This window comes from Mastigoproctus giganteus, chromosome 10 (assembly GCF_048544385.1).
Source record: "Mastigoproctus giganteus isolate SK-2022 chromosome 10, ASM4854438v1, whole genome shotgun sequence".
Taxonomy (NCBI): domain Eukaryota; kingdom Metazoa; phylum Arthropoda; class Arachnida; order Uropygi; family Thelyphonidae; genus Mastigoproctus; species Mastigoproctus giganteus.
In genome coordinates this window covers 72,369,249-72,393,412 of record NC_143584.1, presented here as the reverse complement: position 1 = coordinate 72,393,412, position 24,164 = coordinate 72,369,249, and the positions used below count along the sequence as shown (strand labels likewise).

The following is a 24,164-nucleotide window of genomic DNA, read 5'->3' as shown; positions in this document are numbered from 1 at the left end:
TGAAATTGAGAGCCTTCTAGATGAGCAGAAAACCCACTACACTATTATTATGGGCGACTTCAATGCTAAGGTTGGAAAAAGGCAAAACAGCGCAGAAAGAGGAACTATAGGAAATTTTGGAATTGGTGAAAGAAATAAAAGAGGTGAAAGACTTGTGGAATTTGCAGAATCTCAAGGAATGTCAGTAATGAACACTTTTTTCAAGAAAAGGGTGAACAGAAGGTGGACATGGAAGAGTCCAAATGGATTAACAACTAATGAAATCGACTTCATCCTCACTAACAGAAGATATATTGTGAATGATGTTACCGTCCTGAATAAGGTAAATGTTGGAAGTGATCACAGAATGGTAAGATGTACACTTGATATAGATGTAGGAAAGGAAAGGAAAAAAGTGACTCGAGTAAATAATACAAAGGTCTTTGAAATAACAGAGGAGGAGAAAAAGCAGTATGTACTGGAACTTAAGAACAAGTTTGAGCTTCTGCAGACTGCTCAGGACCAAGATATCGACGAGGAATATTACAACTTTCTGAAAGTGATAAAGCCCAAGAAACCTATAGGGAAACAGAAATCCAAAGAAGAAAAAATTAGTCAAGAAACACTTGTCATGATGAACCAAAGACGACAAATGAAGAGCAAGAAAAACACTGACAGGGAGAAAATTGAGTATACTGAGTTATGCAAAGCCATTAGAAAGAGACTCAGAGAGGACATAAGAAGATTTAACACAAGAAAAGTAGAACAAGCATTAAGGGAAAACATAGGATTTAAATCAGCAGCCATGAGCAGTAATACAGAAAGACAAATGATACCGAAACTGAAGAATAGCGCTGGTGTACTTATAAACAGCAGAGAAGGCATAATTCAAATAGCAGAAGACTACTATAGAGAATTATACAAGGAGCGAGGGAATGATACCAGCAGTGAGGAAGATGGATTGCAAAGTAGCAACACATACGACATACCCGATATTCTTCCTGATGAGGTAGAACATGCATTGAAGAAAATGAAGAATCGGAAAGCCCCGGGGGAAGATGAAGTTACTGTAGAGTTGTTAAAATTGGGAGGAAGAGACATAACACAAAAACTGGCAAGGCTCTTCACAAAGTGCATTAGAAAAGGTGTGATGCCTAAGCAGTGGAATAATGCAATCATAGTTTTGCTGCATAAGAAAGGAGATAAATCAGAAATTGGAAATTACAGACCAATTAGCTTGTTATCCCATATCTACAAGTTGTTCACAAGGGTCATTACTAACAGATTAGAAAGAATACTTGATGAGAATCAACCGAAAGAGCAAGCTGGCTTTAGGACAGGATTCTCAAATATGGATCACCTTCACGTAATATCACAGCTAATGGAGAAAGCAAATGAATATAAAACACCATTATGCCTGGCATTTGTGGATTATGAAAAGGCATTTGACTCCATACAGCATAAGGCAATGTTTCGGGCACTGGAAAGACAAGGCATAGATACTCCATATATTATGATTTTGAAGAAAATATATGAGAGTGCTACATCCTTTATTAGACTAGACAAAGACAGTAGCAAATTTAAAATCGAGAAAGGAGTTCGACAAGGAGACATAATATCTCCGAAGCTGTTTACTGCTGCCCTTGAGGAAGCTTTCAGAAGATTAGACTGGTCGCAGAAAGGAGTCAATGTGAACGGAGAGTACCTAAACCATTTACGATTTGCAGATGACATTGTGGTCATAAGCCACGATCCCAAAGAATTAGAGGAAAATCTTAATCAGTTATGCACAGTTAGTAAGGATTTTGGACTAAAGATGAATATGGCTAAAACAAAAGTAATGATGAACAAGTATGCCACGGAAAGGGAAATAATATTGAAGGAGCAGTAATTGAAAAGGTGGAGTCATATACTTATCTGGGACAAGTTATTAGCTGTAATAATGATAAATGGCTGGAAGTCAAGAGAAGAATAAATTTTGGATGGATAGCATTCAGGAAATATAGTCACATACTGAAGAGCAATATCCCAGTTTGTCTGAAACGTAAAATAATGAATCAATGTATACTCCCCACCATGACTTATGGAAGTGAAACTTGGGCACTCACCAAAAGAATATAAGAGAAGCTAAGAACTACACAGCGAAGAATGGAACGAATTATATTGGGAATCAGACTGTTCGTTAAGAAGAGAAACACATGGATTAGGCAGCAAACTCAAGTAAAGGACATTCTTATCAAAACTAAAGAACTAAAATGGTCTTGGGCAGGACACATAGCTCGAAGACATGATGACAGATGGACTAAGAAAATAACAGAATGGTACCCAAGAGGAGCTAGAAGAAAACCTGGAAGACAAAGGCGGAGATGGATAGATGAAATTCATGAGTTTTTGAGTAGTAAATGGATGGCCAGTGCTCAAAACAGAAGGAACTGGAAAGTTGCTGGAGAGGCCTTCATCCCGCAGTTGTTTTTTAAAAATCTAAAAATTGGCGGAAACTACCCATTTTTTGTGGAGGGTTGGTTACGGAAAAATACCAGTGAACGATATCACGTATAGATTTAGTCAGACAGGCAACAGATTATGCAAATTTTGTACCGAAAATGAAACAGTGTACCATTTATTTTATTACTGTTGATTCGCGCAGGAAGTTTAGAAGAGAATTTGTAGATTTTTGAGGATGACATTTCACACTGGAAGGTTTAATTTACTTGCAATTCAATCATTCCTTGGGCAAGGAAAAAATGTTCACGATATTTTGGGACCTTTAGGGGATCTCTTTGGGACTTGAAACTAACAATGTCTGCTTCCATGCAAAGGTTTTTACAGTTGGAAAAATGGCGTTTAGGGTGTGATAAGTTTCTGAAAAGGTGGGGAGAGCCATCTCTTCTGTGCAGTTTGGTTGGAGATGAGGTTCATCTTAAGTACTTGGTTTAGTTATTTCGAGGGAAAAAAAAAAAAAAAAGCACCTGGGTTTTTTTTTTCGTTTATTACAAAATTCAGTTTTCTTGATAAAAATCTAGATCTCTTAGGCTCTCATCAAAACAGTTCCATGATATAGGTTTAAATTTTATAACTCATTTGTTTGGTTTAATAGATCTGGTCCAATGGGTTATTGTTCACATTAAATTCAAAAATAGCTTTTAAACGATCGTCTGAATTAAGATTTTTCATGATTTAGGTTTGGATTTTATAATTCATTTGTTTGGTTTAATAGATCTAGTCCAATGGGTTTTTTTCACATTAAATTCACAATAGCTTCGAAATGACAGTCTGGGTGGTGGTATTCTCTGAAAATAAATAACAGTAGTCTTCTCTACTAGAGAAGCGTTATTTATTTGAAGTAGTGCAATACCGCTATCTCATTGTGAAGGCAACCACAATATGAGATACAATTAAAACGACGCCTTCTATACTACTTATGTAGTTCAAATTAATGGGTTGACTATGGTGTATTTACACCAATATTATATAGTTAAAGTTTTTAATGAAATTGCAAGTTAAACTCTCTGGAGTTATAACTCTAGAGTTTAACTAAGGTTATATATGTCCTTTAAAATCTCCAAGCCAATGTCATATGCTTAAAGCATCTTAAATAGATAGTTCCGGTCAAATTAATTCTGGTCAAGCTGGGGAGGGATGTACGCATTAGCAGAGGCATATGATGCACAAAAGCAAGCTTATGCAGCATCAGACAAAAAAAAAAAAAAAAAAAAAAACACCTTATATCTCACCCCTCCATTTGTTTAAAATGCCTGTCCAGCTCAGCCTTAAATTTATTTAGGCTGTCAACTTCCACAACAAAAGATGGAAGTCTGTTCCACCAATCAACCACCTGCTGGCTAAAGGCAAATTTCCCCACATTATTCTACAACTGTCTTTCCTCAATTTGAATCTATGCCCCCTCAGGTTCTTAATCTGAGAAAGAATCCCATCAGCTTGTCAACCCATTCAAGGCCTTATACACCTCAATCAGATCACCTTGCAGGTGCCCTACTCTCCAGGCACTGCAATTTAAGAACTTAAATAACCCCGGGGGTTCACATCTGGTGAGTATGGGCTTGGCAAACCCAGGGTCCTGAGCTGGATATAATCATTCTTCTCTTTTCCAGTGATTCCCTCCAATTCTCTCTCTCTCTCAGGGTATTCAAATTTTTTTTTGGCTGGTGCAGCATAAGCCTCAGGCTTCCTTGCACCATATGGCTAATAATTACAATAATGTCTTTCTTGGTAAGGTCACCCCTTTGTTCCCCTCACAAATCTTGGTACCGTTCTGTGTACTCGCTGTAGCAACTCTACATCCCTCCTAAAATGAAGCCTCCAGACCTGTACAGAGACTCTTGGTGTGGCCTCACCATTGCCTTGTACAACGGGATAATCACCTCCCTGTCCCTGCTATGAAAATTCCTATATATCATTGACAAGACTCCTTGATCTGCCATGGCAGCCTATCTGCACTGCTCAGGAAACTTCATATTTCTCTTCGGTTTTTACTACCTATATGCAGTACTTTGCGTTTGTCAATGTTGAATTTCAGTTGCCACTTCTTGGCCCATTTGCCCAACTTGTCTAGATCTAGTTGAAGTAGCATACTGTCATTAACAACCCTGCCAACCTCTGTATCATCTGCAAACTTGGACATTAATCCTGATATACCCTCATCAATATCATTGATGAATACACAAAACAACAATAGGCCCAGCACCAAACCCTGGGGAACTCCATTAATAACATTTGTCCACGAAGAGCAGTGTCCATTGATTATCACTCTCTGTCATCTCCCACTTGACCATCCCTTTATCCATTGTAGCAACTTATCCTTAATGCCATATCTCTCCAATTTGCACAGCAATCTTCCATACGCAACAGTATCAAAAGCTTTCCTGAAATCCAAGTATATGATATTAAAATTATTTTTGACATTCAGTTCCTTTGTGACCACATCACAGTATCCAATCAGATTGGTCAGACAAGACTTCCCTTTAACAAACCCATGCTCTGTCTTAACTATTATTGCAGTCTTGTCTAGATGATCCTGCAATGCTTCTTTAACCAGTGAGTCCATTATTTTCTCTGGAATACAAGTTAAACTAAGAGGTCTATAGATACTTCTATCACCTTTTGAATCCCCTTTGTGAATTGGTGATACATTTGCACACCTCCAGTGCATGGGGTCCCTGAGTCCAAGGAAGCTCTCATAATTATGGTTAAGGGTTCTCGTTTCCCCCCCCAGGTGCCTTCCTTATGTTTAACTTCAACAATTTCTCCTCCATTTTGCACTCAGTTATCACAAAATCACTTAGCTCCCTCTTAGAGTTTGATAAATTTCTGGCATTCTCCTCATTGAATAAATCCTTGTGTGAATGTAGATGCAAAATACTGATTCAGTTTATCAGCTACCTGAGCATGATCATCAATAGTCAACCCATCTATGTTAAGTGGTCCAATCAGATTCATCAATTTCCTTCTAGGGTTTACATAAGTAAAGAACTCTTTGCTGTTTTTCTTTGCATCCTTTGCCAAAGGTTTCTCGTAATCTGCCTTCGCCTGCCTAACCTCCTTTGTGACTTGATTACAAACTAGTTTATACCTGCCATAGGCTTCTGTGTCACCTGATAATTCATATGCATCCCACACATTTTTCTTCTCTGCGATGAGCCTCATTAATTCATCTGACATCCATTGTATTATTATTATAATTAGCCATATGGTGCAAGGAACCATGAGGCTTGCTACACCAGCTAAAAAAAAAAAAAAAAAAAAATTCTGAGTTACCCTGAGAGATAGAGAGAGAGAGAGAGAGAACAAGAGTCAGAATTAGAAGGGAATCACCAAGAAAGAGAAAAATGATGATATTCAGCTCAGGACCCTGGATGTGTCATGCCCATACTGACCAGATGTGAGCCCCTGACCTGAACCTTGAACAGTATTTCTTAGTTGGAATGAAAAGCCTAGTAGCCTCTCAGATTAAGTCCCTGAAGGTTTCCCATTTAGAATTCAATGTTGGTAACATTATCAGTTGATCCCACTGTACAGATTTTAAAATCTGCCAGAGACCCCTGTAGTCACCTTAATGAAATCAAAAGCCCACCCCTTTAGTGTTGATGGTAGTTACATCGTTAAGTAATTTACATATCAGTACATTGTGATCACTGTCACACAGTGGTTCGTTTATCTGCAAATTCTTAATGCACGAATAATCACTGCTGACAATCAGATCAAGAGTATTACTCCTCTGGTTGTATGCTGTCTCCATAGCCAGGTGGGCAGGAGCAGCAGCGAGTAGCACATGCTTCTTGATTAGACCCGGGTTCGAGCCCGTAACCACCAGATATGGGGGATGCAGAAAGGTCAGGGAATGACCACTGCACATCCCCAGAGCAATATGGCCTTAGCTGCTAATGCTCCTAAAAACAAAATAACAACAACAACTCCCTCTTGTTGCCCCTCGAACATGTTGCTGTAGAAAACAGTCATACAAAAAAATCCAAAATCCACAAAAGTCTTGCTACTGTGCGAGTGACCAATCCACAAGTTCCAGTCAATATCTGTAAAGTTAAAATTCCCCATTATAAGACATTCTGATTTACTGGCCCAATCTTTCTCTGCCCAATTGCTAATTATACTAATCAGATTCAGCAGGCCTATTATACACACCTGCTCTTATTTTTCCTTTCGCGGTGCTTACATCACGAACAGCAAGGACTTCTTTATTAATATAAACTCTAGAAGGATGGGGATGAATGTGATTGGTCCACCTGATGTCGATGGTTCAACTGTTGATGATGATGCTCAGATGGCTGATAATCTGAATGAGTAGTTTTCATCTACATTCACACTTGAGGTGTAGTAGCAGTAGTAGTAGTAGTCGTGGCATGTGATGCAAGAAAGCAAGTGTATAAGCATATGCAGCATCAGCCAAAAAAAAAAAAAAAAACACACCATTCCCTCCAAATGCCTGTCCAGTTCCTCTTTAAATTTATTCAACCTATCAACTTGCACAATGACAGATGGAAGTTTGTTCCAGCAATTAACCACCCGCTGGCTAAAGGCAAATTTCCGCACATCTATTCTACATCTGTCCTTTCTTAATTTGAATTTATGCCCCCTTAGGTTCGTAATCTGAACAAGTGCAAGGATCCCATCAGAATTCAGCATGCTCAACCCATTCAACACCTTATACACCTCAATCAGATGACCGCGCAGGTGCCTAGTCTCCAGCCACTGCAATTTGCAGAACTTAAGCCTCTCTTGGTAAGAGAATCCCTTCATTCCCCTCACCAATCTTGTTGCCCTTCTCTGTACACACTCAAGCAAATCTAGATCCTTCCTAAAATGAGGCCTCCAGACCTGTACGCAGCACTCAAGGCGTGGCCTGATCATTGCCTTATACAGAGGGACAATCACCTCCTTTTCCCTGCTCGCAAAACTCCTATATATCATTGACAAAACCTCATGACCTACCCTGACAGCCTGTCTGCATTGCTCAGAAAACTTCATATCTGACTGCACAATTGCTCCTAGGTCTTATTAAGGGAGGAAAATGCTGCAAGTTTATTAAACTTTAACAGGGTGTGTTGTTTGTTTGTTTGTTTGTTTCGGGATTTATTGGGCGCATCGGCAACTATGACCATAGTGCGCCAACCAGGGTGTGATTAATGATTTTGTAATAACATGAGAGCAAAGTGGAGGAGAAATTATTGAAGTTAAACATAAGAAAGGCACCTGGGGTGGATGGGATCTATCCAGTTATATTAAAGTAGGTGGCAAAGTAAGTAAGCAAATCCTTAGTCCTAATTATGAGAGCATCCTTGGGCTCAGAGGAAGTCCCCACGGAGTGGAGATTTGCAAATGTATTTCCAATTCATAAAGCGGGATCTAAGGCTGATACAAGTAATTACAAACAAGGTAGTTTAACTGGGGAGAATAATGGAGGTTCCGGGGAGAATAATGGAGTCACTGGTTAAAGTTGCATTGCAGGATCATCTAGACAAGACTGCAGTAATAATTCGGACACAGCATGGGTTTGTTAAGAGAAAGTCTTGCCTGACAATGTGAAAAGGAACTGGAATAAAAAATAATATTAATATCATATACTTGGGCTTCAGGAAAGCTTTTGATGCTATTGCGCATGGAACACTACTTTACAAATTGGAGCTCTATGGTATTAAGAGTAAGTTGCTACAGTGAATAAAAGGGTAGTTGAGTGGGAGAGGATAGAGAGTGGTAATCACTGGACACTGCTCTTCATGGACTAACTTTATTAGTGGAGTCCTCCAGGGTTTGGTGTTGGGCCCACTGTTGTTTTGTATATTTGTCAATGATATTGATGAAGGTATATCAGGCATAATGTTGAAGTGTGCAGATTATACAAAGGTTGGCAGGGTTGTTAATGACAGTAATGTCAGTGTGCTACTGCAACAGGATCTAGAAAATTTGGGCAAATGGGCTGAGAAGTGGCAACTGAAGTTTAACATTGACAAATGCAAAGTACTGCATACAGGTAGAAGTAAGCCCAAAGAAATGTACCAACTGTGTAGTATGAGAAACGTAGGGTGGCAGAAAATGAAAAAGATCTGGGAGTAATTGTGCAGTTAGATATGAAGTTTTCTGAGCAATGCAGACAGGCTGCCAGAGCATGTCATGGGGTATTGTCAATGATATACAGGAATTTTGGTAGTAGGGAAAAGGAGGTGATTATCCCTTTGTTTAAGGCGATGATGAGGCCAAACTTTGAGTACTGTATACAGGTCTGGATACCTCATTTTAGGAAAGATATAGAACTGCTGGAAGAAGTACAGAGAAGGGCAACAAGACTAGTGAATGGAACAAAGGGTTGCTCTTATGGAGAAAGGTTTAAGTTTTGCAGATTACAGTGTCTGGAGACTAGGCACCTGCGAGGTGATCTGATTGAGGTGTATAAGGCCTTGAATGGGTTGAACACGCTGAATTCTTATGGGATTCTTCTTGAGGGGAATATATTGATATTGAGGAAAGACAGTTGTAGAATAGATGTGTGGAAATTTGCCTTTAGCCAGCGGGTGGTTGATTGCTGGAACAAACTTCCATCTGTGGTTGTAGAAGTTGACAGCTTAAATAAATTCAAGGCAGAACTAGAGATACATTTGGAGCGAATGGGTGGGTGAAATAGGAAGGGTTTTTTTTTTTCTTTTGGCTGATGCTGTATACGCTTTCTTTTTTGCATCGTATGCCTCTACTAATGCTAATGCTAAAAAAGAGTGAATTTATGAATTGCTGACAATGGAGGACTTCAAGAATTGTTTATAAAATATTATTTGTTAATTATTCTGATAATAAATTGTATTTCCTTTGATTGTTTTTGGGTTTACTTTTAAAATGAACACACTGTATTTAGATATCGCTTTGTTTAATTTTTAAAATTATTTTTAAAAGTAATCCTTATACCCTAGAGCTGCTATATAGCAAGAGAAGTTGTAACAACTCCTCTTGGTTGAGGGGGAGAAGACAGAGAGTGGTAATCAATGGACACTGCTCATCGTGGACTAATGTTATTAGTGGAGTCCCTCAGGGCTCAGTGTTGGGTCCATTATTGTTTTCTGTATTTATAAATGATATTGATGATGGTATATCAAGCTTAATGTCCAAGTTTGCAGATGATACAAAGGTTGGCAGGGTTGTCAAGGACACTACTGACACTATGCTGCTGCAACACGATCTGGAAAGGTTGAGCAGATGGGCTGAGAGGTGGCAAATGAAGTTTAACATTGACAAATGTAAAGTACTACACATGGGAAACAGCAACCCCAGAGCAACGTATCAACTCTGTGGTACTACACTGACAGTGGTAGAGAATGAAAGGGACTTGGGGGTGATTGTGCAGGCAGATATGAAGTTCTCTGAGCAGTGCAGACGGGCTGCAAGAGTAGCTCATGGAGTATTGTCAATGATATACAGGAATTTTTCCAGCAGGGATAAGGAGGTGATTATTCCATTGTATAAGGCAATGGTCAGGCCACACCTAGAGTACTGTATACAGGTCTGGAGGCCTCATTTCAAGAAGGATGTAGAGCTGCTGGAACGAGTACAGAGAAGGGCAACAAGATTAGTGAATGGAACAAAGGGGTGCTCTTACGAAGAAAGGCTTAAGTTTTGCAAATTACAGTGTCTGGAGACTAGGCACCAGCGAGGTGATCTGATAGAGGTGTATAAAGCCTTGAATGGTTTAAGCATGCTCAATGCTGATGGGATTCTTCCTCTAGCTCAGAAAAATCACCTGAGAGGGCATAAATTCAAATTGAGGAAAGACAGATGTAGGAGAGACGTGCGGAAATTTGCCTTTAGCCAGCGGGTGGTTGGTTGGTGGAACAGACTGCCATCCCTTGTGGTGGAGGTTGATAGCCTAAATAAGTTTAAGGCTCAGCTGGACAGGTATTTTGAACGAACAGAGGGGTGGTGGAAGTGGGGTTGTTGTTTTTTTTTTTTTTTTTTTTTTTTGGCTGATGCTGCATAAGCTTGCTTTCTTGCATCAAATACCTCTACTAATGCTAATGCTAACTCTATTGCTATGCCATGAAAAAGGGCTCATGCATTTTTTTGTGGAAATGAACACATAAGATGTGTTCATTTCCACTGCAAAAATGCACAGAAATGAATTTTTGCCACTGACTAGCAAGCAAGTTATTACTTTTATTTTCAGGAAACTGAATGTCTTCTGCATCTTGGCATTCAGTAAATTTCATCTTTATTGTTTTAATTAAATATGCCATTCTTGAGTCGTCTGTAAATTGGGCCACTCCTTTAATTAAGTAAGTAAGCATACCCTGCTTATACAGGCAACCCTCGTATAACACAGTTATTAGGTTCCTGTAAAACGTCGTGTTGTGAGAAACTGTGTTACACGGGACTAAGAAAAAGTACAAAAAGGGGAGTTATATTCGAAAAGCTAACAAAAACACACCATTGTAGATTTTGTGTTTCTTCTGCTCTCTTTAAAAAATCAGTAATCTGGGTTGTTTGCTTTAGCTTGATAAATCTTTGTGCATTTCATCATATGGATCTAAGCATTTTTGAAGCTCCCTTTTGAACTTTGGGCTCCTTTCATTTAAGAATCTGCATTAATGCAGATTCTTAAATGAAAAATGGTGTAAAATGGTGAAATACCACCATTTTACACTAAAAAAATAAGATTCTAATTGCTTGGCTAACTTTATGCCTTCCCTTCCCTTATGCTTTTTAGTGTAAAATTTGAAATCTTAGAATTTTCATCTGTGATATCATCATCTGAATTGATTTTACCACCGATGCCATTTGCACCAAATCCACTATGCAAACTCCTTTTTCTACCAGTAATCATATCTTTTTTTATGGGCATCGGTGACTAGGGCCATGTTAATCTGTGTATATTGTTTATAAATTGAGTGTGTCCTGAGGTCGATTTTCTGTTTTGCTGAATGAAAAACCCTATTTTCTGGCAGGAAAAAACCATACTACCCTTGCCCAAGCCCGACTAACTCAGCCACATTGTGAAAAAGACGCATAAAAATTCCTCCCTTCATCAACAGGATTGGAACTAGAGTCTTTTCCAGTCAGTGTGGGGAGAAGGGCAATTCTATGAACTGTGCTACCGATGAGGGCTTTATAGTAGTCATATCATCAAAACCTTTGCCTCCTACTGACTTAGCAACTGACTTCTACTTTTGCACCGATTCCAGTTTCTGCCTGTTCGATCATATTTCCTGAATGAACTGACTCTGGCCATACATTTTTCCATACACATTTAATGTTGATGGTTTTACTTTTTTTTCAGTGATAAAGCTATGCTTCTGATACAGTCCACAATTGAGAAATGTTTCCATGCCTCCATTACTTCAATAGATTCGGAATCAATTTTTTCCAAAATCCATTGTAATGATTTTCTGATGGAATGAGTTTTAAAGGTGGATATAATGCCTTGATCTAACGGCTGAATGAAAGAAGTTGTATTAACCCAGTACAACTGTGGCGGTAGGAACATAACTTCAATGTTTGGTTGACTTAAATGTTTTGGATGGCTTGGTGTGCTATCCAATAGTAATAAAACTGAAATTTAGATTTTTCCACAAGTTCAAAAAGTATAAGTTCAATCGCACAGAACATAGCACAGGAATTTTCGAACAAAATAAAATACATGGATTTCTCAATAATTTTTTTTTGACTAGCGAGTCAACAATGAGGATTCAAAAAAAGTCGAAATGTTGAAAAATTACATGCAACATAATAGTAGGGTTTCCCCCGCACAAAAATGCCCTGTTATGCGAGCTTTACCGAAATTCTCTAACCATGTTAGAGCGAAACCATGTTGTATGAGGATTGCTGCAATTTATCAATCGTGTTAGAGCGAAACCGTGTTATACAGGGGTTGCCTGTAATCATAATTTTCAACATGATATAATCCCTAAGAACTAATTTAGGGATTGCTTTCTTAAAGAATAATGACATCAGCCAATTTATATGTAATTACTGAATATCATCATATTTAAAATGATAAACATCTTAAAACTATGCAACTTCATTAAAAACTTAACAAACCTGCTTGCTTCTAATTTAGCTAATGCAGTTGGCACTGGATCTCTCCATTCTGGCATAAACACAATGAAAGACAAAGGCTCCTGTGAGTCTGACAACAGCCTCTGAAATTATAAACAAGTTAGTTAATGTATTAGTTAATTTATGCAGTGTGCTACATTTCAGGCATGTTTTTTTTTTAATTGATTGAATTTTTTTTCTTCTTTTTCTGTGATTAATAAAAGTGAAAAGTAAATATAGTTATTTTCTAAACAATTAATTACCAAGTTATATAAGTACAGAATGCTTAATAAAACTATAGGTTTATGCTCTCTCAGTTACCATTGTTTAATTTCACATGTATATTTATTACTCTTTTTTTTTTTTTTTTAAGTCTCTTTTGATATTTATAAATGTACCTCTTCACAAGACACCACATTCACGAGTCTTACATAACAATATATTAGTTTTCTTTTTTGATGCAATTTTTATGGAAAAAAGAAATAACAATTGCCAGATTTCTATTTGTTCGATTTTAATGAAATTTATGATGATTCTTACAAATCACTCTAAAAGAACTAAATATAAAATTTCATGGAAATCTGTCCACTGGGAGTTGAGTTGTTACAACAGATGGACATTTTTTTTTTTTTTTTTTATGAAAACCCCAAACACGAAAGGTATAAAAACCTATAGTACTTAGTACCGTGCATGGGTTGAAAGAGAAGTATGGGGGGAGGGGGGGTGCCGGAAACTTTGCTCTAGAGAATAAACATGGATTTCACCACTTCAAGCCTCCAATAAGCAAAGTGGTGGTATTTCACCGGTTGATGAAAGTCATCTACCACCTACAAGGTGAAGACAACACAAAATTAGCATATACATGCAAACATGCCTAAAAAACAGTGTGTTCTGTTTGAGTGTGTGTGTAATTACCCTTCCTCTACCATAAAAAAAAATAGGGATCCTTGTTATCAAATCAAATACGCATGAATAAAAAGCGAAGATACCTATTATTAACAATGTTCAGTAATAGGCAGATATATCCAGGGCTGCGCTAAGCCTTTTAATCTTTGCAGCAATGAATCTGCTAAATGTGTGTGGGCTTTATAATAGTTTTCTGAGCAAGGCTAGTTCCACGAAGTGATTTCTTCATTGAGTTTAAGATTTATAAATTGTACATAAATGCTTTTAAATCATAAAATTAAATCATAAAATTAATATTTGTTCTTATCTTGTCAAATCAAAATAAGAACAAATATTAATTTGTTCTTATTTTGATTTGACCGCCCAACATCCGGGAAACTGGGAACATTTTTGAAATGAACACTATTATACCACATGTTAATGTACATTAATCCTGAAGTGCTCTTGAGGGACCTGAAATGTTACTCTCAAAAATAACTGTTGCCATTCTCATGCTGAGGTATTTTAGCAGTTGTGTGCAAAATAATATTTTGGTGCCCATTCCTTTTTGTGAATTTTAAATCTACCAATTTAACATATTTCAAAACTCTGACAACTTAGATAAATATTTAAGTAAACACGCATTACACTGCAGTTATAAAAAATGTACTTTATATATATACAAAACTATGACAATGTCATATATTTAAAATATACAAAAAAAAAATATATATATACAGGGTGTCTCAAAAATATTGGCACAAACGTTTAGGGGAGGTAGGTAACATCTAAAGGAATGTGAATCGCATAGGAACCCATAACCAGAAACGTCACGGGAAAGTAGTAGCACAGGCACAAGAAAGAAAAAAAAAAAAAAAGGTAAAGTGCAGCCATTATCAACCCACTGCAGGATGGAAGCCTCCTCAACAATTCATGCTGAGGGAAATGGACCATAATCTGCCATGTGGTCCAGTGCGGGTTGGCAGATAGACCGTATTCAGCAGTCAGGGGCTTGAACCCCGGTCTACTCAAAGAGCGTGTGCTAGTGCACTCCCGCTCCTGACCACTCGGCTATGGAGGACAAGACAGTAATTAGTGGCAAACATTTATTTCACATAATATTAACAATGGAGTACGAGATGGATGCATTTCATGATGTTACAACAGATGCTCGAAGGTTCCACCATGAGATGCGTTGCATGCGTGACACCGACGCAGCATGGATTGGTGGACACGGTCGAACACACCTGGAGTTTCTTTGACAGTAGCAGCAGCGCAGAAGAGTCTCGCCACGAGATCCATTTCTGTCTCCACAGGCGATTCATACACGACAGATTTGAGGGCCAGGCAACAGGTCCACCACGGCCAATCCATCGACGCCCAAAACGCCTGTTCAAATGGTCATGAACACACCTTCCATAATAGGCAGGAGCCCTGTCATGTTGAAATCAAATGTTGCATCTCACATTTACTGGAACATCGTTAATTAATCCAGGTAGAACTTGTTCAAGAAAGATCCGATATTTAGCTGAGTTCATGTGGGATGGTAACAGGTATGGGCCGACTAAGCAGTCACCGATCATACATGCCCACACATTTCTTGTGAAGCGTTGTTGTGCCGCACGGGGTGCACACCGTGTGGGTTGTCGTGAGCCGACACATGAGCATTGTGCTGATTGAATAAGCCTTCCCGAGTGAAATAAGCCTCATCCGTGAACAAAACATAGGCTGGAAAATTCAAGTCTTGAACACTTTCTTGGAGAAACCGCTGTGCAAAAGCACACGTGCAGGATGATCTTGGTGGAACAGTAATTGAACTCTTTGGAGATGAAAGGGGTGTAAGGAATCGTCGTGCCAGACACGCTGTACACTGCAAAGAGACACTCCTAAGGCAGCGGCAACGGCACGTGTACTGGTAGTAGGATTATTCTGGACAGCATTCAACACACTTTCTTCCATGGCGGGAGTTTGCATCGAACGTGGTCTGCCCGAACTACTCCTGTTACCTCTAAATGACCCATAATTGCACAAATTTTGATGCACACGTGCAAACAAACGATGGTCCGGTACATGTCTCTCTGGGAAGCGTTCTCCATAAATTCGTTGAGCGGCTCATCCATTGCCCTCTGCTAATCCATACACTAGGTGCATGTCTGCCAGCTCACAGTTTGTATATCGATACATGCTCTTCGTGCGGCGACTACTGCTTGAAAGAGTAAACCAGAAATTTTCTCTCTCGCGAACTGATGAACAGCACCGTGTACCGACTTATGGTGACGTTTTCGGTTATGGGTTCCTATGCGATTCACATTCCTTTAGATGTTACCTACCTCCCCTAAACATTTGTACCAATATTTTTGAGACACCCTGTATATATTTCATATATTCATATATAATGTCACATATTTTCAAAAGTAAATAAATTTTGTAAACAAACTTGCATCAAGGCTATTTTAACTAAATTTAAAGGGCTTTGTTTAATGAATACTGTCTAACAATTCTGCACAGATTTAAAGTTATTGCTTATTTCATTTTCTATCGATATTATTGCTAAATTTGTCTGAGAAACTGTACATTTAAAGTAATTTTTAATTAACTTTAATTTATAAAAAGAATATTCTCAAGTGATAATAGTCACAGGGAAGAGTTAAAAAAATTGTGGCTCCTCCTTTTGCGAGTTACCCTGTATTGCACTACCTCGAATAAGTAATGCTTCTCCAATGGAGAAGACTTGTTACTTATGTCTCAGTGGATATCACCACCCAAATTGCACTGTTTCAAGGATTGTTGGCCTATTATTGGTCGGTTGATAAGATACAATTAAATCAATGCCATTCATTGCAATTTGCTATTATAAACAAAGAATGGTGTGTATTTCACCGAATGTTCTATAGTAAATATTACCATGTACACCCGTTTGGCATCTCTCATATTGTGGAGTTATACTTTATAATTCCACAATATGCGTTGTGTGCAATTATGCTTGTTGTTGTTGTTTGGTTTTTAGGAGCATTAGCAACTAAGGCCATATTGCTCCAGGATATGCGGTGGTCATTCCCTGACCTTTCCGCATCCTCCATATTTGGTGGTGATGGTCTCGAACCCCGGTCTAATCAAGAAGTGTGTGCTAGGCACTGCTGCTTCTTTCCACCTGGCTACGGAGGCGCCATGCAATTATGCCTGGGTTGACTGCAACGTCATGGTACCTGCCATACTAGAGACGGTCGTTTTCAAAGCCGCTAAGTGGATTTTTCTTATTTATTGATTTGAAATTATTGTTTTTCTAAAACTTTTGATTTAAATTTAGTAGTATAACATTATTTTGTGATTTTCTGATTAATTTGGTGTATTTATTCTTTACTTGGCCTTGTAATTGCATAAAAGTATCGGTAAAGGTTTCCACGTGTTTCAACTCCGCTAACCGTTCGTAATTTTCCCGCCTTTGTGATACGATATACCGTACTAGATAGCGTTAGTTGAACTTCGTTAGCAGTTAAATTGTACGTTTAAATAAATACATATAACGACTTAGATTACAAACGTAATATAATTAATTTTATTTAACATAATTAATTATACATATAACCACTTAGGTTACGTAACATAAATAATTAGTAAAAACAAATAATTAATACATAACTTGATACGAAAGTTATATAAAGGGATTTCGCAGATAACACTCGTTACTGAAACCTAAATATTTCGTAGATAACACTCGTTACTGAAACGTAAATATTCCGTAGATAACACTCGTTACTGAAACATAAATATAGCGTTATAACTGTGTTTGGATACAAGTTTAGGATTTCATTTTGTACAGAAATTGAAATTTTATTGAAAGTAAATCTAAATCATGACTCAAACCAGAGCAGCAAAGCAAAGGGCTCAAGCTAATGGGAATGCTGTGGCCCAGGGGAGAACTGAGGGGGGCAGTTGTCCTCTGAATCACAGCCTTGTAAGATGCACTATTTGCTTGATGTTTGCGGAGCAGTCAAGTATGGGACATGATACTGCCATGGGGGATGTCTTTGTGTGTGTGCGATGCAAGGAGTGTAAGGAGATAAGGCGACAACTCAGCGTTGTTATGGGCCTATATGAGAGCTTGAAGGATAGGGTGGATGCCCTCGAAGGATTACAAGTGAGGGGCCCATCAAGCTCTCAGCTGCCCACACCAATGCCAGAGCTTGCACTTGATAATCGCGGAACACAGCGGCAACCCCCAAGGCAGAATGCGCTGGTCCCAAAGGAACTAGTAGTTGTTGGTGACTCTATTGTCAGGGAAACGGGAAACATGCTTTGTAAAAAGGATAGGTGGAATAGGACCAGGGTATGTCTGCCAGGGGCAAAAGTTGATGACGTTGTAGAGCGGATATCATCTTTTAAGGGCACAAAAGGTGATATAGTTGTACACGTTGGCACTAATGACATTAAGAGTAGGAGACCGGCGGTATTACTTGACAAGTACAGGTCACTGATGAAAAAAAGCCGTGAATTAGGGTTGAAATTGAAAGTGTCTGCAATTCTGCCCAGACACGATAGGAGGGAGTATATGATGAGAGCCCTGTCAATCAATTCGGCCCTGGAAAGATTGTGCAGGGCTCAAGGGGTAGAATTTTTTTCAGCCTGGTCTGTACTTGTTAACAGGAGAGACTGCTTCTACAGGGATGGGATACACTTAAATAGAAAGGGTGCAAGAATGTTTGCTGATGCTATCGAGGCAATGTTAGGTGGGTCGGAAAACTGCTAGATTGGGGGGATACAAGGACTAATAGATTAACAGTAGCCACTGGCAGAGGTGAAAGTGATTCTTGCACTGCTTCTATTGGAATGAGCCGCAGCCTGGAAAATAAGATGCAGGATATTTCAGAGACTGCTGGGAATCATTGGGGTACAAGTAAACACATGGGTTGTGTTAGGGTAGCTAAGAAAAAGAACAGGTGCATGTATACTTGTGTGTACACCAATGCTAGGAGTTTAGTAAATAAATTTGATGAATTTGAGGTATTGCTCAAAACATCAAAGGCAGATATTGTGGGGATTTCAGAGACGTGGTGTCACACAGATATAAGAAATGCAGAACTGGAATTTGGGGAGTACAATGTCTACAGAAAGCATAGACAGGATAGGAAGGGAGGAGGGGTTATGCTATTAGTTAAAAAACACATAAAATCCAAGGAAGTGAAGCCAGTCGACATCGCTGGACAGTGCAGTGTCGAGTCAGTTTGGTGTGACATAAGCATTGGGAGATCAAAATTGAGAGTAGGAGTGTGCTATAGGCCTAATGACTCTGATGAGTATAATAAGAAACTGTTCGGAGAAATAGAGTGGGCCAGTAAATCAGAGAGTCTTATAATGGGGGATTTTAATTTCCCAGATATTGACTGGAATTTGGGGGCTGGTCACTCACACAGTAGCAAGGCTTTTGTGGATTTATTGGATGATTGTTTTCTACATCAGCATGTTCAGGAGGCAACTAGAGGGAGTAATACTCTTGATTTGATTATCAGTAGTGATTCTTCATGCATTAAGAATCTGCAGATAAATGAACCACTTGGTGGCAGTGATCACAGTGTGCTGAAGTGGGAGTTACTCAAAGAGGTAACTACCATTAGGGGTAAAGGGAAGGGGTATTGCTTTCGTAAAGGCGACTACAATGGACTGAGACAGTATTTAAATTCTATACAGTGGGATCAACTGATGATATTGCCAACAGCAAATTCAAAATGGGAAGCATTCAAAGAACTTATCGTGGAAGCTACTAGGCTTTACATACCAACTAAGAAATATTGTTCAAGGTTTAGGCCTAAATGGTTGTCAGATGAACTAATGAGGCATATGGCAGAGAAGAAAAATGCATGGGATACATACAAATTAACACGTGACACGGACGCCAATGATAGATACAAGGTGATCTGTAACCAAGTTACAAAGGAGGTTAGGCAGGCGAAGGCAGATTACGAGAGATCCTTGGCAAGGGATGCGAAGAAAAACAGCAAAGAGTTCTTTACTTATGTAAACTCTAGAAGGAAGGGGATGAATCAGATTGGTCCACTTGAGATCGATGGGTCAACTGTTGATGACCCTGCTCGGGTAGCTAACAAACTAAATGAATATTTTGCATCGACATTCACACATGAGGAGTTATTCAGCGAGGGGAATGCCAGAGGTGTATTCAACTCTAGCAGTAAGCTAGAGAATCTTGTAATAACTGAGAGCAAAGTGGAGGAGAAATTGTTGAAGATAAACACAAGAAAGGCACCTGGGGTGGATGGGATCTATCCAGTTATATTAAAGGAGGCAGCAAAGGAGGTAAGCAAACCCTTAGCCATAATTATGAGAGCTTCCTTGGACTCAGGGGAGGTACCCATTGACTGGAGATGTGCAAATGTGACCCCAATTCACAAAGGGGGATCAAAGGCTGACACAAGTAATTATAGACCTGTGAGTTTAACTTCTGTTCCCGGAAAATTAATGGAGGCACTGGTGAAAGAAGCACTGCAGGATCATCTAGACAAGACTTCAGTTATAGCTAGGACACAGCATGGTTTTGTTAAGGGGAAGTCTTGCCTGACCAATTTGATTGGATACTATGATGCAGTCACAAAAGAACTGGATGCAGGGAATAACTTTGATATTATATACTTGGATCTTAGAAAGGCTTTTGATACTGTTGCACATGGAAGACTGCTGCACAAATTGGAGCAGTGTGGCATTGGAGGCAAGTTGCTGCTATGGATAAAGGGGTGGTTGAGGGGGAGAAGACAGAGAGTGGTAATCAATGGACACTGCTCATCGTGGACTAATGTTATTAGTGGAGTCCCTCAGGGTTCAGTATTGGGGCCTTTATTGTTTTCTGTATTTATAAATGATATTGATGATGGTATATCAGGCTTAATGTCCAAGTTTGCAGACGATACGAAGGTTGGCAGGGTTGTCAAGGACGCTACTGACACTATGCTGCTGCAACAGGATTTGGAAAGGTTGATCAGATGGGCTTCGAGGTGGCAAATGAAGTTTAACATTGACAAATGTAAAGTACTACATATGGGAAACAGCAACCCCAGAGCAACGTATCAACTCTGTGGTACTACACTGACAGTGGTAGAGAATGAAAGGGACCTGGGGGTGGTGGTGCAGGCAGATATGAAGTTCTCTGAGCAGTGCAGACGAGCTGCAAGAGTAGCTCATGGTGTATTGTCAATGATATATAGGAATTTTTCTAGCAGGGATAAGGAGGTGATTATTCCCTTGTATAAGGCAATGGTCAGGCCACACCTAGAGTACTGTATACAGGCCTGGAGGCCTCATTTCAGGAAGGATGTAGAGCTGCTGGAACGAGTACAGAGAAGGGCAACTAGATTGGTGAATGGGACAAAGGGATTCTCTTACGAAGAAAGGCTTAAGTTTTGCAAATTACAGTGTCTGGAAACTAGGCACCAGCGGGGTGATCTGATAGAGGTGTACAAAGCCTTGAATGGTTTGAGCATGCTCAATGCTGATGGGATTCTTCCTCTAGCTCAGAAAAATCACCTGAGAGGGCATAAATTCAAATTGAGGAAAGACAGATGTAGGATAGATGTGCGGAAATTTGCCTTTAGCCAGCGGGTGGTTGGTGGGTGGAACAGACTTCCATCCCTTGTCGTGGAAGTTGATAGCCTAAATAAGTTTAAGGCTCAGCTGGACAGGTATTTTGAACGAACAGAGGGGTGAAGTGGAAGTGGTTATTTTTATTTATTTATGTTACTTTTTTTTTGGCTGATGCTGCATAAGCTTGCTTTCTTGCATCAAATGCCTCTACTAATGCTAATGCTAATTCCACCAATGAAAGGCCAACAAGCCTTGGAAAAGTTCCGTCTGGGTGGTGGAATCTGCTGAGAATAAGTAACAATAGTCTTTTCCATTGCAGAAGTGTTACTTATTCAAGTCCTTGAGGTTGTCACAGACATTCTCTCAGTTATGCCAGACAAGTTGTACTTGCTACCTGGGAGTCTAAAACACTGATGGAACTGATATTCGGGTGACACTCAAGTCAAGTGGACCCAATTTCGGCGAAGTCTGGATGGTCTGTAACAGCCAAATCCTCTGCTTGCACCCCTCACGATGGTGGGACTGTTAGTAATCCTGGGTATAACCTCCACGCACAAGTACATGGTGGGTGACCACCCAGGTGTGAACCAACGTAAGCAGGGGTCGAGGTGTGGCGCCCACACCACATGGAGGAACGCCGCCCTCTATGTTACCAGGCAGTACTAGGTGGTAGATCACTCTCATCAACCAGTGAAATACCACCACTTTGCTTATTGGAGGCTTGAAGTGGTGGAACCCATGTTTAGTCTCTAGAGCTAAGTTCCGGTCAACCCTTCCCTATCTCTTCCATCATGCAGTATGATTGATGACTTTTGAGGTTATGATGAACATCGTGGCGAGATCCAATATTCCTTACATTTCGAGGGTACAGCTCTAAAACGGTGTTCGCAGGCCGGCCGCTAGTTAGTACACTGGACCAAACCTATTGCTAACTCTCTAGGCGGCATCCGGATCAGCTAGTGTATAATATTGCTACCTCTACTCTGCCAGATAGTGACTGGAGGGAGTCCGAGTAGTGTGTATGCATGGAGCATTGTCGAGGCCACGCTATGTCAAGGATCTGGGTATATTCTTACCACATGTACGCCATATCCAAAAATTTTATTACTTCATACAGCATGTCCCGCCCACTTTTTCTTACTATTGAATACACCATGAATTGTCAAACTAATAGAGCAAGCTTATCTGCGAAAAGATCTAAACCTCCCAAGGACTTCCTAATTCATTTCACAAATATACGTGGTCTCAATTCTAATCTCAACGATGTCCATTTCCACTTGCAGTCTGCCAAACTCCATGTACTTTTTCTGACAGAATCTCGGTTATCGGTTGATTAACTACTGCTCATCTCAGATGCCCAAATATATTATTCTACTTCCACTATATTATTTGCTGTATGATTCCTTTCGCCTCAAAGGTGGTACTTGTGCATATGTCCGTTCTGATATTCCCTGTCAAAGACTTGGCAATTTGGAATCTCCTCTCTTTGATCTTCTCTGGCTTAAAATCTCTCTACCTCATTGTGTCAAATTCATCTGCTGTCTCTACCGTTCTCCCAACTCCACTAATCACTTGGAGCTCTTTGACTTCCTCTCTTTGCAACTTGACTTTCTTCAGTCCAACTTTCCTAACAGTGAGGTAATTTTAATGTTCACAACTCCAGCTGGCTTCCATTTTCTAGTCACACTGACCCAGCAGGTCAAGATGCTGAGGCTTTTGCAATTACAGTCTGTCCTCGTATAGCACGATAGTTGTGTTCCTAGAAACCCTAGTGCAATGCAAAATCGTGCAATATAAACAACAGGCCCTATGGGAAAAGTGGGGTTAGGTGCCGACCACCCAAGATTGAACACACATTTGTAACCAAAACATTACCAAACACAATAAATAATCGGGTAATTTTAATCGTTATAAAATACGTAATAAAAAATATAATATATATTTTTTATTATAATATAATAAATAATATTTTTTTATTATTTATTATATTATAATAAAGTATTTTTAGTATTTTTTAATACTAAAAGTATTTTTTACGAATAAAATACGTATTTTATTCGTAAAAAATTTATTATATTAAATAAAATAGTCGTAATAAAATTATAATACGTAAGTCGTAATAAAATGCTTACGTATTTTATTACGACTATTACGTAATAAAATATTGCTAATGCTTTTGCTTCTATCGTAAGCAAACTTGTTTTTTGTTTGATTTTCTATCTAAACAGATAGAAAATCGAAAAACAGATAGAAAAGACAGCCGTTCCATCTCTACCAATTCTTGTGTCTTAATCTAATGGATTTTAATTATACTTTGAGTTGTTCACGCTATGAAAGTTGTTTTTATTTTCTCTGCATTCTTTGTAATTCTCGGCGTTGCCTCATTTAGGTCTGTACCAAGTGCAATATCACATGGTCTTTCATTTCGCTCAAAGCGTTTCACAATTTCATATTTTTTCTCTATCGACAGAGGCGGACTGCCATAAGCCTTATCCAGGAAATCCCGGTGGGCCGAAGGCCGGTGTGATTTTGGCCATAAACCGTAGTATGAGGCCACTATAAATTTTCCCGGGTAGGGATTTTTGATCCAGTCCGCCTCTGTTTATCGATATTGTTTTCTTTTTCTCTCTGAATCTGCAGTGTCTTTGCCAGGACGCTTCCTTTTCACACCTTTTAAGTATTTCACTCATTTTTAAAGCACAATTACAAAACGAGGAGGCCTCCTTAATACACATAAACAAAGCTGCGCGCGTGTAGCAACTGAATAAACAACATCGTAAAGGCCGAGATACACTATTAACACCTCACATTTTACTAAAGCACATTTCTAGGGGTTACTACCATAAAACAATAAAAACAATTTCCAGTTGCGTTTCTGCTAGTGGAATCTGTTATAAACTGGTCGTAAACTCGATCTAATTGCAATTGCAAATTATCGATAGCTGGAATTGTGTGGGTTTTAACGTTATTATGGTGAAATGTGTTTCCCCTTCACTGATATAAAACACATAAATACATTTTCAGAATCTTCTTCATTCCTATCGTGTTGCGTCCGGTTGGGGTGATTCCGCGTTCGACTGCGATTTCTTGTAAACACAAAGGCGAATCGTGCATAAGCGAATTCGGTTTGTGTTATATAAGATAACGTTCCCCTATTTATAAATCGT

At 39.1% G+C, this 24,164-nt stretch overlaps 1 protein-coding gene across 2 annotated transcripts in view; it reads right to left on the bottom strand.

Annotated features, from left to right (window-relative positions):
• Pcif1 (Phosphorylated CTD-interacting factor 1) overlaps positions 1-24,164 on the bottom strand; it is a 429,173-nt gene that overhangs the window by 37,839 nt on the left and 367,170 nt on the right. For both annotated transcript variants that reach the window (XM_090384018.1, XM_090384020.1), the window contains one exon: positions 12,529-12,629. In XM_090384018.1, the coding sequence (XP_090240144.1) occupies positions 12,529-12,629 (101 nt within the window). The remainder of the gene's footprint in view (positions 1-12,528; positions 12,630-24,164) is intronic.